Source organism: Pan troglodytes, chromosome 13 (genome assembly GCF_028858775.2).
Source record: "Pan troglodytes isolate AG18354 chromosome 13, NHGRI_mPanTro3-v2.0_pri, whole genome shotgun sequence".
Lineage (NCBI taxonomy): Eukaryota > Metazoa > Chordata > Mammalia > Primates > Hominidae > Pan > Pan troglodytes.
Window position 1 is genome coordinate 121,120,117 of NC_072411.2, and position 16,703 is coordinate 121,136,819.

A 16,703-nucleotide genomic window follows, 5' to 3' on the forward strand; every position below is an offset into this window, starting at 1 on the left:
CTCGCTTACAAGTGCCAGCGCTTGCGCGCACGTCCTAGAGCGGCTACTCTTGCCCTCTCATTTCCCCCACCTCCCCGCCCTAGAACGCGGGCTTGAGAGGTGGAATGGCTGGGGGAGCGAGAGCGGAGGCCCAGGGCTTCCTCCCTTCTTCAAGGAGAGGCTGACGAAGGGGCATGAGGCATCGAACAGGGACACGGAAAGAGATGACCCCTCCAGCATCCGCCTGTCGGGCGGTCCAGTTTGACAACCCTCGCTGGAGCACCCCGCGCCCCAGGCCAACTTCCTCTCTTGCCTCCGCGCCAGCATCTCCCTCCGCACCGCCCCCCGCCCCAAACTCCCTCATTCCTGGGAAGTTTTCTCTCTTTACAGTCAACAAACCTGTCAAACGTCTCCCTTCCAGCCCGTCCCCCATTCCTCAGCTCCTCTTTCTCCCCCCTCACCCCTCTCTACTCTTCTTCCCCGCCCTTCCTTGCCCCCGACTCCAGGCGGCCACGAGCGGCGGGGGGCTCCAAGTCCGGGAGAGGCGAGGCGAGGGGGCGAAGCGGGCGGGTCCCACAGCCCGAAGCGCGCTGGGGCCCCGCCCCGGCACCCCGCTCCCGCCCTCCGCTGCGCTCCGCGCCAGCCGCCCCGGGGCGCACGGCTCGCTCCCGAGAGTCCCGCTGCCTGACTGTCGCAACTGCCACCTCCCTCCGGCCCCCTGCCCCCCGCCCCCGCCTCGGCCCCGCTCCCCTCCCACCTCCGCCCCCGGCTCTGATTTCTTCTCCCGAGCGAGCTCCGCAGGAGACACAGGCGCTGGCTGCCCCGTCCGCTCTCCGCCTCCGCCGCGCCCTTCTCGCCCGGGATGGGCCCCCCCGCCGCCGCCGGATCCCTCGCCTCCCGGCCGCCGCCGTTGCGCTCGCCGCGCTCGCACTGAAGCCCGGGCCCTCGCGCGCCGCGGTTCGCCCCGCAGCCTCGCCCCCTGCCCACCCGGGCGGCCGTAGGGCGGTCACGATGCTGCCGCCCGCACCCTCCCGCCTCGGGCTGCTGCTGCTGCTGCTCCTGTGCCCGGCGCACGTCGGCGGACTGTGGTGGTGAGTCCGGCTGTCCTAGCGCGGCTCTGGACGCTGGAGGGTGGGGACCCCGGGGCCCAGGACAGATTGGGGTGTTCCGCAGCCTCCCGGCTCTACCTGCTCTCCGAGCCCAACTTTCTGGCCTCGGCCGGGGGCGTTTCTGAACTCCACTTCGACGTTCCTAACCCCCGGGAACATTCTATTGTGTTTTCCTCCTCCCGGGTTCTCTCCCACCCCCCGCCAAGTTATGCGCTCACCCAGCTCACCAAGGAACAGGCGAGTGGGTAGGAAAGATCTTTCGGGAAGACACATATCCGAGGAAAAGAATGTGTGAGGAGGGCCCTGGATTCAGGGTATGGGGCTGGATTTGGAGAAGACAGGAACAAGGTGGGAAGCCACAAGGCAGAGAGGGCCACACAGCTGCCCCTTCCCCGCCCTGCTTTGCCTGCCAACCCACCGGCTTCTCTCTGGGCTCCTGAGGAGTGGGCCTTAGTGACGAGAGAGGGAATATAAAGGGGAAAGTGAGTCAGGACCCTGGTTTTCTCTACCTCGTCCTCCCCAAGCAAGGAAAAGGAGGAGCGGAAGGAACCGGACCCAGGCGCCCGGCCCTTCCAGACGTGGGGGTCATGAATGAAAAAATATGTGCAGCCCGGGAGATACGGGACCGGGAGGGGTCCTGCGGGAAGGGAGAGGGGCCTGGCCAGCCAAGGGAAGGGGGCGTCTTCCCAGGCTTGGCCCTAGCTAGAAGGGACACCTAGGCAGCGAAGGTTGCGGGAGCTTCGAGCCTTGGGGGTGGGGGTGGGGCCGGGGCGGGGAAGGAGGGTGCCCGACCGGGACGGCTCAGAGATCCAGATCCAGAGGACTTTTTTCCCCCTAGGTCTCCAGAGCCGCAAACCCTCGCCCGGAATAGCTCAGTGTTTAGAGAGGAGAGACTTGGACAATAACGCTGACGGGTTAGCCAATCCTAAGAAGGCAGGGTCGTGTCTATTTGCATATTGCCACGTGATTGGCTGGATGCCGACCCTCCGCTCCTCCCTCGCCCCCCAGATTTGGAAGAGAGGCAGATCCCCGTGCTCTGGAGAGATAGGGAGTAGGATGCCCACACAGGGAGCGGCGGGCAGCAATCCCTACTCCGTGATGCGGAGAGCCGTCCGACGCTAGTGTCACGGAAAGGGCGAACCGAGGACGACCCAGGTCCTATCTAGGGAACATATGCCCTTTGATCCAGCTTAGTATAATGCAGTGGCAGCTTTGAAGCAGATAGATCTAAGATCTAAACATTATGTTTGTGATCTTGGGCTAGTCACTTCCTTTCCCTACCTCTCAGTCTTAACTGGAAATAGGATAACAGTCTCCCTACCTGGCAGGCTTGCTGGGAAGGTTAGGTGGGAGGACGTGTAGAATAATAGGACCTTAGGAGGTACTCAGTATGTACAGCGCCCCCCTCACAACCCAGCTTCTCCTGGCCAGGGTCCCCAGGAGTGAAAAAGGGGATTCATTTACATTTAAAATCCAGAGTTCAAGGAAAATGTTGTAAAGGAATCTCTTTTCCCCATAAACGCCTAACTTTGCCCTTTTTCAAGGTGTGGGGATGGGGTCCCTCCCTGATGGCCATTGTCTTCCTTCCCCTCCCTCCCCCTCTGTCTAAATCATTCTTATCCTTACGGTTAAAATACCACTTCCTCCCTGAAGCTGCCCCCTTGTCCTCCTTCCATTGCCTTCTCTGCGCTCCCACTGTATCACATACATTGGGCAACTATGCTGGTTACTGCATTTGGCTGACAACAGTCCTTTAGGTCTCTCTTCCCTGCTCCTGGAAGGCAGATACCTTGTCTTTAGGAGCCCTGAGGCCTAGGAGTGTGTTGGTGCTGGAGATGGGCTTGCAGAGTGTCATTGGACTGGCTGATTCACCTTTCTGGGCTCTGTATCTGTGGGGCTTCCTTTGTTCAGGAAGGACTGCTGGGTGGCAGCCAAGCCAAAGGAGAGCGGCCTGGTCCCTGAGAGACTGACCCTGAAGCTGGGAAGAAGGGAGTGGGGGAGGAGGTGACACGGGCAGGTGTGGGAGAACACAGAGGCCTTCATGGCCACAGCTGCAGGGCGTGCCGGGTGAGGAGTGAGGGGTCCCAGTGATAACGTGTCTGACTGCCTTGCTCAGATGTGCCTCTGAGGGAATGAGCCTCTCCTCCCTGCCTTGGCCCCTTCACTCTCCTCTGTCTATTCATTTTGTTTTTCTTTCTTTATTTCTATTTTTATTTATTTATTTATTTAGAGCAGAGTCTCGTTCTGTCGCCCAGGCTGGAGTGCAGTGGTGCGATCTTGGCTCATGGCAACCTCTGTCTCCCCGGTTCAAGTGCTTCTCCTGCTTCAGCTTCCCAAGTAGCTGGGACTACAGGCACCCACCACCATGCCTGGCTAGTTTTTGTATTTTTAGTAGAGGTTTCACCATGTTTAGTAGAGGTTTCACCAGGTTTCAACAAGGTTTCACCATGTTGGCCAGGCTGGTCTCAAACTCCTGACCTCAAGTGATCTGCCCGCCTCGGCCTCCCAAAGTGCTGGGATTACAGGCCCAGCCATTACCATGGCATTACCATGCCCAGCCTATTTTACTTTTTATTTTTTATTTTTTTGAGACGGAGTCTCGTTGTGTCGCCCAGGCTGGAGTGCAGTGGTGCAATATTGGCTCACTACAACCTCCACCTCCTGGCTCAAATGATTCTCCTGCCTCAGCCTCCTGAGTAACTGGGATTAGAGTTGCCCACCACCATGCCCAGCTAAATTTTGTATTTTTAGTAGAGACGAGGTTTCACCATGTTGGTCAGGCTGGTCTCAAACTCCTGACCTCAAGCAATCCGCTCACCTTGGCCTCCCAAAGTGCTGGGCTTACAGGCATGAGCCATTGTGCCTGGTCACTTGTCTATTTCTGACACTTCATCTCTTTGGTCTGAGCCCAGATCCCCTTCCCCTGGATCTTTGACTCTGCTTACACTCCTGAGCTCTCCCCACCCTACCAGTGCCCTCCAAGATCAAGTTTGGGTTGATGAGCTGGACCAATAATTCCCACTGGCCTGAGGCTCTTCCACTCCCCTAAATCCCCAGTCTCACTTCAGCTGGCAGCTTTCCCAGTAAGGGCTTCCAGGCTGTTCCCCGATGCCCAGGACCTGCTTTCCCTGGCCTTCTTCTCCCTACTTGTCAGAGAATCCTGGCCAGGTCAGAGCTCCAGTGCTGGCCAGGAAAGCAGCTGCAGCAGCCTCCTGCATCCCACTCTGACATTCTAGCAGCAGCCAGGCTAGAAGCAGAGAGGACCCCAGGACCTTTGAGTGACTCGACTGTCTTGGTCAGGAAAGGGGCTCATGCCCTTGGAATTAGCTCGGAGACCTGGCTCCAGGTTCCTGAGAAGTTTCTCTCCCATCTTCTTTTTCACTTCCATTCCTTACTCCAATGTGATGCATGCTTTCTAAACTCTGTCTCCAGCTCAGGCACAGAGGCTCACTCCTGAAATCCCACCACTTTGGAAGGCTGAGGTGGGCGGATCACTTGAGGTCAGGAGTTTGAGACCAGTTTGGCCAACATGGTGAAACCCTGTCTCTACTAAAAATACAAAAATTAGCCAGGAGTGGTGGCAGGTGCCTGTAATCCCAGCTACTTGGGAGGCTGAGGCAGAAGAATCACTCGAACCTGGGAGGCTGAGGTTGCAGTGAGCCGAGATCCATGCCACTGCACTCCAGCCTGGGTGACAGAGCAAGACTCTGTCTCAATCAATCAATCAATAAAAATAAACTCTTCCCCTAGCCTCTCTGTCTTTCTCTCATTTGTAATCATATCTTTGTGAATTACAGAATCCCAGATTCAAGGACATTGGCCAGGCTCTCTGGAAATCATCTTGTCCAGCCTCATTGCATCCAGGTCATCCAGCCTATCCTGTGGCCCTGACAGACCCTGTCTTGGGAGTGAGGCAGAGAGGGAGAGCTTCCCAGTCACCAGTTCCCCGCTTCCGCTCTGCTCCTTGCTCCGGTCTTGCCCACCCCCAGGAAGTTCTTTACAACATCTGACCCATCATTATTTATACCTCCAATCGGTGGATGTAGTAAAGAGCTCACTCTCATAGAATGGTCAAATCAATCTCCTTCTTCTCTCTTCCTCTTTCCTCTGTTTTTTTCTTTTCTTTTCTTTTTTTCCTTTTTGAGACAGAGTCTCACTCTGTCACCCAGGCTGGAGTGCAGTGGTGCAATCTCAGCTCACTGCAACCTCTGCCACCCGGGTTCAAGTGATTATCCTACCTCAGCCTCCTGATTAGCCGGGATTACAGGTGCCTGGCACCATGCCAGCTAATTTTTTTTTTTAAGTATTTTTAGTAGAGATGGGGTTTCACCATGTTGGCCAGGCTGATCTCGAACTCCTGACTTAAAGTCATCTGCGTGCCTCAGCTTCCCAAAGTGCTGGGATAACAGGCGTGAGCCACTGCGCCCAGCCCTGTTTTATATTTTCTATGAAAGAAACTAACCCTCCCCTTGTTCCACTAGGGAAAACACCACCCAGTGTCACTCCCTTCCCCCATCCCATCTTGTCTTTCACCCACCCCCCTCCTGGAAAAGGAAACAAGAGCCAGAGGCCTAGGACAGCCTCATCTGGCCCCACAGGGAGGCAGGGAAACGACCCTGGCTTCTTTGTGGCACTCAGGTTTTCTAGCTGCCACCCCCAACCCAGGCTGGGCCTGACCACCCTTTCCCATCCTGTCTTTATCTGGGGCCCCTGACCCATCGTGGGCAGTCCTGTTGCTGGCCCCTGCTGAGCTCCAGGGTGGGGTGCGGAAGGGGGTGGGTTGGCCATCCATTCCCCCCTCCAGGCCTCCCGCCTTGGCAGCTTCCCCTGGAGGGATACAATGGGGCTGTGAGCAGAAAAGGGCAGGGGCAGAAGGAGGCTGGCCCAATCCAGGCCAGAGCATGCCCTGAGCCCACCAGAGTTCTGGCACTGAGACATTTCCTGGGGGGTGCAGCCCCCTCCTGCCCTGTTCTCATCAGAAGCCAGGAGTTGGTGGGGAGAGGTCAGCAGGAGGTTTGCTCATCAGGCCCAGCAAGGGGAGGGTTCCAGAATGTGCACTATGATGGAGAAATGCCACTGTGGAGGGGATGGGGCGAGGGCAGTGGGGTCAGGCTGGCAGGACGGTGGCCGCAGGACGCCTGTCCTTTGTGGGTCAGTGAAAGCACCCCCAGCCTGCACCCTCCTTCCTGCCTAGGCCCGGCACTCCCTTGGGTGCTTCTCCAGAACTGCCGGAGGAGGAGCTGAGGGAGAGAAAGGGCTCTGGGAGGCTTCTCCACCTTGGCCTCTTTGGCTGGTTCCTCCAGTTCCTGAGCCCTCTGTTTAATCTAGAAAGTAGATCTAGAAAGCACTTAGAGATAATCAGGTCCAATATTTTCACTTACATGTGAGGGCAGCAAGGTCACAGACAGGCGGTGAGAAGATGACTTGCCCCTGGCCACCCGGAATGCAGGCAGCTCAGAGCCAGACTGAGAGTCCACCTCTGGCTCAGTGCCTCATTCTTGTGAGGAGGTGGGGGATCAGGAAAGGGGCACAGGATCTTCCACAGGCCTCTCCTGCTCCCCTGTCCCACCCTCAGATAGATGCTCCCCACCCCAATATGGGCGAGCAGAGGGCCCAGGACAGTCTCCTGGGGGCACCTTCGCCTGCCGCAGCCCTGACCAATAGGAAGCCCTTTTGTACAGCGAAGTCTGTCAGGGAAGGGAATGCCTCCACCTCTCCCAAGAGTGATGAGGAGAGATGGTGAGGAAGGGCAGAGGGAACCAAGTTGGGTTAGGGGTGGTGAGGTGGGGAATGGGGTGGCTGGGGGGGCAGTGGGGAGGCAGGGGTTAAGGGAGCTGGGCATCACTGGCTTTGATGTGGTGGTTTGGGTGGGGGTAGGGGCTGGGGGAGGGGAGCAGTAATTACCGAGTTAGACAGAGCAGGACAGGACAGGCGGGCGGGCACAGGCCCGGGCCCAGCCGCCTCAGCAGCAGTCAGGCAACATTTTTCTGCCCCTTCTCCACCACCCACCTCCCCCACCCCTGTGCAACCCCCACCCACAGCCCCAGGGCTCAGGGCTCCCTCTGCTGGCTTGTGGGAGGTGGGGTCAGTGTGGGGACCTTGGGAGTAGGGGTGGGGAAATAGAGGGAGACTGGCTTGGAGACCCTTCAGAGGGCGTTGGGCAGCCAGTGGGCTGTGATCCCTTTGGCCTCAGTGATCCACCCAGGAGTGCCTGCTGGGGAAGAGGAGGGTCCTAGAGGGTGCATTTGGTCCAGCAGCAGGGCTGGATGGAGGAGGAGGAGACACAGGGATCCAGGCTGAGAAGAAATAGCAGAGAGTTGGAGAAAAGGGTGTTCTCAGGAATCCACAATGCTGCCTGCACCCTACTGTTTGTCCTGAACTGGGCAGGCTCAAGAGATGAATAAGGGTGTGGTGGGAAGACAAACACCAGTTGTTGGAGGAAGCCCACTCTCTGGACAGGTTCTCTGCATCTGTAATCTGGGAGGGAGGTGGGTATTACTAGTTTCATTTGACAGTTGAAGAAACTGAGGCTCAGGAGGTTAAGTCTCATCATCCATCTAATGAAGACTAAGTGCCAGCTTCACATGCTAGGGACTCACTCAACATCATAGAACAAGCAAATGGCAGAGCCCAGATCCAAACTCAAGTCTGGTGGATCCCAAAAACCCTGAGCATACTCCATGAATATCCATGCATGAGCTTATTGTCTTCGATGAGTTTTCTACCTAGTTAGAAAGATAAGACAAGCAAACATGAAAAATTAATTATACCACTGGCAGGATAACAGACGCCCCCAAATGAGAGGCACCCCGGGTGATGCATGGAGGAAGGTCTGTGGGGACTGGGGCCCAGGGAGGCTCCTTAGGGCAAGTGGGATCTGAGGTGAGTTTGGAGAGATGCTAAGATTTTGATGACCTAGGGTGGGTCTGAATCCAGAATTTTAGCGATGTTATCTGGAATAGATTCAGAGTTAATCAACCTTGCTAGGGGGACGGGGCTGTGTGGAGGATGGTGTGGGAGGCCACTGGAAGTCTTCTGATATCTCACGTGCCCATTTCCCTCCAGCACTGTTTATGTTTGAAATATTCATCTACTGTGTCTTGCAATAGGGATCCCTCCACCAGTGGCCAGAGTCAGTCGCCTCCTGTCTTGCTCATCTGCATAACGAGGGTGAAGTGGGTGGGGCTGAACTGGGTGATCTCTGACATTGTTCTTGGCCCTCTGACTCAAGAGATGGAAAGGTAGGTTAGGCCAGAAACCTAGGACATCCAGGGCTTAGGTCTACAGATATTGCCAATAGGGACTGGCTGGCCCCTGATACCACCTCCCTAGGCAATTGATCCTACCAACCATGGTCCTTGGTAGAGAGACCTTGGTGCAGGCCAAGCTGGTTAGAATGACCATCCATTGCCTTGTCCCTTCTTGTCCGCATACTGATTTCTTTTAGGGCTAGCCTCATTTTTTTCTATGCCCAGGAATGGCTGTTTGATGAGGATCCCAGATCCTATATATTGTGTATTCCCTACTACCACTGTGCTTCAGGCCCCAAAACATGCAAATTCTCCCAAAGGAGCACATCTTCTCTGGGCTGATCCTAGGCCAATGCTGACCCAAAGGCCTGAAAAGCAGAGTTCACTCCCTAAGGAAGCATAAAGCGAGGAAGGTGAAAGGTGAGTGGGGATGGGGGAGTTATTACTTGATGTGTTGTCAAAAGCCAAAGTTATAGGGGGTATGTGAGTCTCTCATGCTAACTCCTCAGTTTTTCTGAAGCCCACAAAGGGGAATGACTTGCTCAGAGTGGCTCAGCCCACACAGAGTTGACAGAAACCAGAGATCGGAAGCGAAGCTTGGTGTTTTGCCCAATGCCCCCTGCCACGCCCCTTCTGGAGTTTCATTTCCTATGTATTTAGGATGGGAGCAAGGACAGGAGGGCAGGGAACAAACTGGTCCCTTGGGATTCTAGCTGCTACTACTGCCCATCCCTCCCCCTGACCAGCTTGTAAACAAGTCTAGTTCCCAGGCAGCCAGCCAGCCTGGGGAGCCAGACCCAGACCAGGAACTGGCTCTGGGGCAGTCCCCCAGCCCCAGCCCTACCTCCTGAAAGTCCCTGGCCTCCATACTCCTCGTGATTCTCCCGTCTCTAGTCCCTGCGAAACAGAGAAGGTCAAGAGGTTTTTGTCTTTCTGTCTTGCTCATCTCCACTCCCTCCTGCCTTCTTAAGGGAAGAGGAGGGAGAGGAGAAGGATGGGGCAGAGTAACCTTGGGAAGATAAGGCCAGGCAACGCTGGGAAACTAGGGAGTTAGCAGAGGGCAGGGTTGAGGAGGAGGGACTGGGGAACTTAGAAGTAAGGGCAGTAGGGGTGGGGAAGATGAGCTTGCAGAGCCCCCGACTCACAGGTGGAGCCCCAGACATAAGGAGCTGGATGACTGCAGAGAGGATTCATTCCCTGCCTGATTCCCAGTGGGGGAAAAGAGCATGTTTGAGGAAATGAATTAGGAGTCATGAAATAAGATGTGGACAGGGGCCTGGGCTCAAGTGAGAACTTTCTCTTAGATGGCTTATTTACTCATTCAAAACCACATATTAGATGGTGTTCATTGTATAATATACTACAGGTATTACATGTGACACAGAATTCATACTATGCAATTTTTTTGTAATGAAAATTGGGGTTGGGGGAGGATATAAACTAAGTACCTAAGTCTTCCAGGAGATGCAAAGGAAAATAAGGCAGTCTTAATGCTCAAGAAGCTCATAGTCTTATCTCCTGACCCTGCACAGCCATGTTGGAAGCTGCCTCCAATCCTTCTTATAATGAGGTGGGATATATGGGCAGAGGAGGGACAGATAGATTGATGGATCAATAGACACCGATCAGCTCTCAAAAGTCACTGGGTCATTGGGGTGCCCTGACCCACACTCCATTGCTTACTTATCTAGGCTGAGAAAGGGTGGGGGCCAGTGCTGGGCTGGTCTTAAGCACGCAGGAAGGAAGATGTGGACTGTGGCCTCTCCATTGAGAGACATCTGATTCCTGAGCTACTTGGGTACGGATGACGGCAGCAACCTGATTTTGTGTGTGTGCGTGCGCATGTGTGCACGCATGAGAATGCACGCGCACACACACGTGTTTGTGTTGTAGACCATAAAGGACTGAGCTTACTACACATCTTCCTGCACCACCTCTTCAAGCATCTCCATCCTTAGTGTTGAGAGTTCTACCTTAAGACCTAAATTCCTCTTGCTTCTATTTAAGACCATCACATTTCATTGTTGTGGAGCCAGAACATGCCTGGGCAGCCTGTACTTGTGGAGCAAATGGGGACAGTGGGGCGGATATGCACTAAAGCAAAACTGAAAAGTAGGCCACCTTGACCTCTGGCACCACCTACCACCATTCTCTATGTTTTCTCTCTCCTGGGACCCCTACCCCCACCCAGTTTTTTCTTTCTGTCCTCTGCTGAAGAGCTTTTGGGTGGTCTCTAATTACCCTCTGCTCCCAAATGCTCTACTCATTCATTTGAGATGGGAATCCCAGCTAAGTGTTCAAATAGGAGCATTCTGATGAGAGCGGTTCCCCCAGGTATGAATCCCTAAGGAATTAACCTTCAGGGGTCTGGTGTACCAAAACCAAATGTCAGCTCTGTCCTTGGGCAGAACGAAGGCCAGGAGTTGAGGGATTTCTGGAAGTGCGTGAGACTTCCCATGAAGTCTTCCCCTACCAAGCCAAATATTGCCTGCCCCCCAGCAGTGATGTCACCCTAATGCGCAGGGCTTGGTTCACTGCCATTCTGCTCAGAGAAGGCAACAGATCCTTGGCCATGTGTGGTGGCTCATGCCTGTAATCCCAGCACTTTGGGAAGCCGAGGCAGGCAGATCACCTGAAGTCAGGAGTTTGAAACCAGCTTGGCCAACATGGTGAAACTTGTCTCTACTAAAAGTACAAAAAAATTAGCCAGGCCTGGTGGTGCACACCTGTAGTCCCAGCTATTTGGGAGGCTGAGGCATGAGAATCGCTTGAACCTGGGCAGTGGAGGTTGCAGTGAGCTGGGAGCCCGCCACTGTACTCCAGCCTGGGTGACAGAGCAAGACTCCATCTCAATTAAAAAAAAAAAGAAAGAAAGCCACAGATCCTGGAGCAGGAGAAGGGTCAGTGTCACCTACTTTCCAACAATGCTTCAGAGACCTGGCCCCCAGCTCCTTCTTCCTGCTCTCCAGTTCAGGGACACAGAAGATATCAGGGTAGGAGGGCCCACCTTAGAGATGAAAGCCCAACACACCCATTTTATAGAAGGAGAAACTTGGGCTATGGAGCGGGTGTGACTTTTCTCAGCTAGGCTCCATTCCCTAGCCGTTCCGACATCTCGTGGCATTCTCTCTCCCTGGGATTGTTCTTGCCTTTCATCGGGGCTGTTCAGCTGACACATATCCAGCTTGTGGTCCACTAGGACCATATCATTCCTTGATACTGCTTACTTTTCTTTGGTGTCTCTTGACGACACATGCTTTCTTTTCCTTGACGGCCTTCTTGATCTTTCTTCTGTTATTTCTTTTCCTTGTCACCCTTTTGGGCCAGAAGTTTGAGTTTTAACTTTGACTTACCTGATGCCAGCTGCCTTCACCTTGAGTAAAATTTCTATAAGGATTTATTTACAAAGATGTGTGCAAGAGGATAAGATTGAATCTTTGCTCTGTAGCAATTATCAGACTAGACTCTAGTTAGAGGCGACACAGACATGGAATAGCAGGAGAGCCAGACAGGACAATCTCAAGCTCAGTTTGGAGGTAGGGTGGGAGGGCATGTCACAGCTTCCGCTGTGGGCTGAGTGGGGCTGGTCCCCCTCCCTTCCACCCCAAGCCCTTTTTTGGGTTACACCCCTGACCTGCTATTCTCTGCTTTCCAGGGCTGTGGGCAGCCCCTTGGTTATGGACCCTACCAGCATCTGCAGGAAGGCACGGCGGCTGGCCGGGCGGCAGGCTGAGTTGTGCCAGGCTGAGCCGGAAGTGGTGGCAGAGCTAGCCCGGGGCGCCCGGCTCGGGGTGCGAGAGTGCCAGTTCCAGTTCCGCTTCCGCCGCTGGAATTGCTCCAGCCACAGCAAGGCCTTTGGACGCATCCTGCAACAGGGTCAGTGTGGGGAGGGGGCGGAAGTGGGGCTGCTTTCTCCCTGCTGTGGGACCCGAGGAGAGGAGAACTGGTTCGCTGAAGTTGCCTGAGCCCCCCTTCCCCCTCACATGTGTCTGGGCACCCTGCAAGGACCCTGCCTCCCAGGCCCCTGGGGCAGCCCTCCCGCCGCAGGTTTCAGGTCCCAGACCCCAGCTGACCGCCCCAGCCCGCGCTGATTGCACCTCTCTGCATTCACAGATATTCGGGAGACGGCCTTCGTGTTCGCCATCACTGCTGCCGGCGCCAGCCACGCCGTCACGCAGGCCTGTTCTATGGGCGAGCTGCTGCAGTGCGGCTGCCAGGCGCCCCGCGGGCGGGCCCCTCCCCGGCCCTCCGGCCTGCCCGGCACCCCCGGACCCCCTGGCCCCGCGGGCTCCCCGGAAGGCAGCGCCGCCTGGGAGTGGGGAGGCTGCGGCGACGACGTGGACTTCGGGGACGAGAAGTCGAGGCTCTTTATGGACGCGCGGCACAAGCGGGGACGCGGAGACATCCGCGCGTTGGTGCAACTGCACAACAACGAGGCGGGCCGGCTGGTGCGTACGGGCAGGACGGAGTGAGTGTGTGCGGAAATGTGAGTGTGCACGCAGGAGTGTGCTTGAGGAAGTGTTGGCAGGAGTGAGGGTGTGTAGGTGGAGGACGGCGTTAATGTGTGGGGGAGTGCGCACGGGCGGAAAGATGGGCTGCAAGCATGGATGGACATGTGGGAGGAGAGGTGTCCAGCCTCCAAGAAGGAGTCACGTGGGGGTCTGAGAAGGCCAGATGCTGGACGGTACAGCGGGCAGAAGGGGGAAGGGACACTCAGGGAATAGGACTGAGGGTCTTTAGTGACCCCAGGCAGAGAGGGCACAGCTTCAAGACAGGACAGGTGAAGCAAAGCTTGCAGTGGGTAGGAGGTCTGGATGCCTAGGCAGGGGCAGGGGAATAAAACAAAAGTGGGGATGAAAGACAGGATAGAAGCTAATGCAAGGTCTGGGGTTTTGGTACAGGGAAGCCAGGGGAAGTGAGAGAGGCCTAGAAAGAGTTAGAACAGGTCTGAGGGGCAATGGAAAAGAGCGAAGGACAAGGAACCAATCCTAGTGGAGGTTGGAGGGAGTCAGGTGGAGGCCAGGACAGCTGTGGCCAATTCTGGGCATTTGCCAACTGGCTGCCCAGCAACGCCAGCCCAGGTCTCACTTGCCCGGAGCCGTGGCAGCCTCTCCTCTCCCCTCTGTAAAGAGGAGAGCCCCAGGAGCTCTCATTCAGGGGCAAGAAGGTTGTCTGGGTGTGATGGTTCCAGGAGGGGGCAGGGCAGACTCAGGAGGTGGGAGTGGGACACACGGTCAGGTTAGCCCCTGGACTCTGAGCTTCCAGAAATGATTTTCTTGGGTCTTCTGAACCATCAGCGCTTGGTGGGTTTGGGAATCTTAGACCCTGCTTCAGACAGTGAATAGGGGAGAGGCCGCCTGGGTTCCACTCTCAGTACTGCATTCCCAGCGGGCCCTCCTGCACCCTATGCCTCAGTTCTAGCGTTCTCCAGGGACATCGCCATACATACCGTGTCCTCTAGGGTTCGGGCCTGAGGCATCGGGCAGGGGGAGGAGGGGGCCTGAAGAGGAATGTCCGGACAGGCCCACATACCTGCCGAGAGGGTTGGGGAGGGGTGACGGAGACAGACGCCCAGGCGGCTGGCTCTGCGTCTGTGCTCAGCCCGGCCTGGGGGCCGTGAGGGGTAGGAATGAGGGGGCCAGGTAGGCAGGAGGGCTAGGCTTCGACAGCTGCCACCTCTCCCCTCCTCCAAAGAGAATCTCACCCCTGCTGTCCATTCTGCTTTCTCCCCCACCCCCTGGCTTTGGACCCTGGAATCTCTGCGCTGCATATTGTCCCCGTCTCCCCGCTTCGTCATCATCATATTCCTCCATCCTCACCATTCCTCCTGCTCCTCCCCTCCGAGTTGTCCTTTCCTTGATTTCCTCCTCCTGAACTTGCGGTCTCCTTTTGTCTGCATTTTCCTCTCTTCCTTTCACCTTCCATTCCCAATCTTATTTTCTGTCCATCCGCTGGGCCCTTCCCTGCACCCCCTATCTGTCCACATGCGTCCGCCCCTCTGCTTCCCGCAGGCCGTGCGGAGCCACACGCGCACCGAGTGCAAATGCCACGGGCTGTCGGGATCATGCGCGCTGCGCACCTGCTGGCAGAAGCTGCCTCCGTTTCGCGAGGTGGGCGCGCGGCTGCTGGAGCGCTTCCACGGCGCCTCACGCGTCATGGGCACCAACGACGGCAAGGCCCTGCTGCCCGCCGTCCGCACGCTCAAGCCGCCGGGCCGAGCGGACCTCCTCTACGCCGCCGATTCGCCCGACTTCTGCGCCCCCAACCGACGCACCGGCTCCCCCGGCACGCGCGGTCGCGCCTGCAATAGCAGCGCCCCGGACCTCAGCGGCTGCGACCTGCTGTGCTGCGGCCGCGGGCACCGCCAGGAGAGCGTGCAGCTCGAAGAGAACTGCCTGTGCCGCTTCCACTGGTGCTGCGTAGTACAGTGCCACCGCTGCCGTGTGCGCAAGGAGCTCAGCCTCTGCCTCTGACCCGCCGCCCGGCCGCTAGACTGACTTCGCGCAGCGGTGGCTCGCACCTGTGGGACCTCAGGGCACCGGCACCGGGCGCCTCTCGCCGCTCGAGCCCAGCCTCTCCCTGCCAAAGCCCAACTCCCAGGGCTCTGGAAATGGTGAGGCGAGGGGCTTGAGAGGAACGCCCACCCACGAAGGCTCAGGGCGCCAGACGGCCCCGAAAAGGCTCTCGGGGAGCGTTTAAAGGACACTGTACAGGCCCTCCCTCCCCTTGGCCTCTAGGAGGAAACAGTTTTTTAGACTGGAAAAAAGCCAGTCTAAAGGCCTCCGGATACTGGGCTCCCCAGAACTGCTGGCCACAGGATGGTGGGTGAGGTTAGTATCAATAAAGATATTTAAACCACTAGGGCTGGACCCACAGTTTTGGGGGAGACCGATCTTCAGGCTGCCAGGCTCCAGAAGAAGGTGGTTTTGCTAGAACTAGCACCTCAGGGGCTATCACCTGGGTCCCTATCTCCCGACCAGGTTGGCCTCTCCTGGAAACTCGCTATCTCCCCTTGGCATTCTTCTTGTTCACTCCTGTCACACATCTAGGTCCTGGATCTGCAAGCTGGAGAAGAACTAGCAATTCCTCTTTAAAGGGACAGGGGCATCAGAAGCTTCTGATGGTATGCTCAGCTCTCAAACTCGCCCTTGTCTTAATTTTTAGGGGATTCTGTCTGTTTCTGTGACCCCTGGGGAATTTCTGGGTAGACTTTTGGGGATGCCTAAGCCCATGGGATTAAAGCACTTTATAAACTGTAGAATGTGATGAACACATGTTATTAGCTTCACCAGGTTTTGTTACCATCAAAACTAACTTCACTCCCATTCACATTGAAAAGACTGCCCAGAACAGCATTTCTAATAACACTTAGAGGGAGAGGAAGCAAGTTTGTCCCAACATTTCTCTTGGCACCCAACAATATTTCCTTCCTTCTGGTTCCTCTTGGGAAGCTACTGGTGAAAGTGAGGAGACAGAGGGCAGTTCTGGATTCTCCATAGCTGAAGCTTGAGCTCTCATCTTCCTCCAGAGAGAAAGAGGGAGGGCATAGCCCAAATTCCAGGACCCAGAGCCTCCAACTTTCCTCCAGTCCAAATACTGCAATGGGGAATGACTCCCCCATCAAGGTATGGAGGACAAAAAATGAGCTTTGGGGTCAAACACTCTGGGTTTGCAGTTGGTGCTGCTGCTTAGAACTTTACAACAGAGGCCAAATTAGCCTCATTTTCTTTATACAAAGGGATTTCGCTCTGTTTCAGTTATCCATTGCTACATAACAAACAACCCCAAAGTAATCACTTCTCAGGATTTTTGAGGTCATGATTGGTCAGAACTCAGCTTGGTAGGTCTGCTCTATATAGCAGAACCATTGGCTTGGGTTCACATGGCTGCATTCTGCTGGAGTCTCCACTGTGCTGTGCTGGACAGTCCAAGAAGCCCCCACTCACATGTCTAGGGCACAGAGCTTCTCTTGTGCTCTCATTCTCTCCATGTGGCTAACCTGGGCTTCCTCGCTGCATGTTAGCCTTAGGATAGTCAGACTTCTTACATAAGACTGACTTTCTTTCTTTCTTTCTTTCTTTTTTTTTTTTTTTTGAGATGGAGTCTTGCTCTGTTGCCCAGGCTGGAGTGCAGTGGCGTGATCTCAGCTCACTGCAAGTTCTGCCTCCTGGGTTCATGCCATTCTCCTGCCTCAGCCTCCCAAGTAGCTGGGACTACAGGCGCCCACCACCACACTTGGATACGTTTTTTTGTATTTTTAGTAGAGATGGGGTTTCACCGTGTTAGCCAAGATGGTCTTGATCTCCTGACCTCGTGATCCGCCTGCCTTGGCCTCCCAAAGTGCTGGGACTACAGGCATGAGCCA

The 16,703-nt window shown here is 55.8% G+C and overlaps 1 protein-coding gene across 2 annotated transcripts; it reads left to right on the forward strand.

Moving 5' to 3' along the window:
• Positions 1-709: 709 nt before the first annotated feature.
• WNT6 (Wnt family member 6) lies at positions 710-15,199 on the forward strand. 2 transcript variants are annotated; one of them, XM_016950531.4, is made up of 4 exons: positions 710-1,070; positions 11,994-12,214; positions 12,452-12,786; positions 14,350-15,199. In XM_016950531.4, exons 1-4 carry the CDS (start codon positions 991-993, stop codon positions 14,809-14,811), a joined length of 1,098 nt encoding a protein of 365 aa, XP_016806020.3. In that variant the 5' UTR covers positions 710-990; the 3' UTR covers positions 14,812-15,199. The 2 variants fall into 2 exon arrangements, with proteins under 2 accessions (XP_016806020.3, XP_016806019.3); XM_016950530.4 differs by lacking the exon at positions 710-1,070 and having other exon boundaries at positions 11,345-12,214.
• Positions 15,200-16,703: the final 1,504 nt, after the last annotated feature.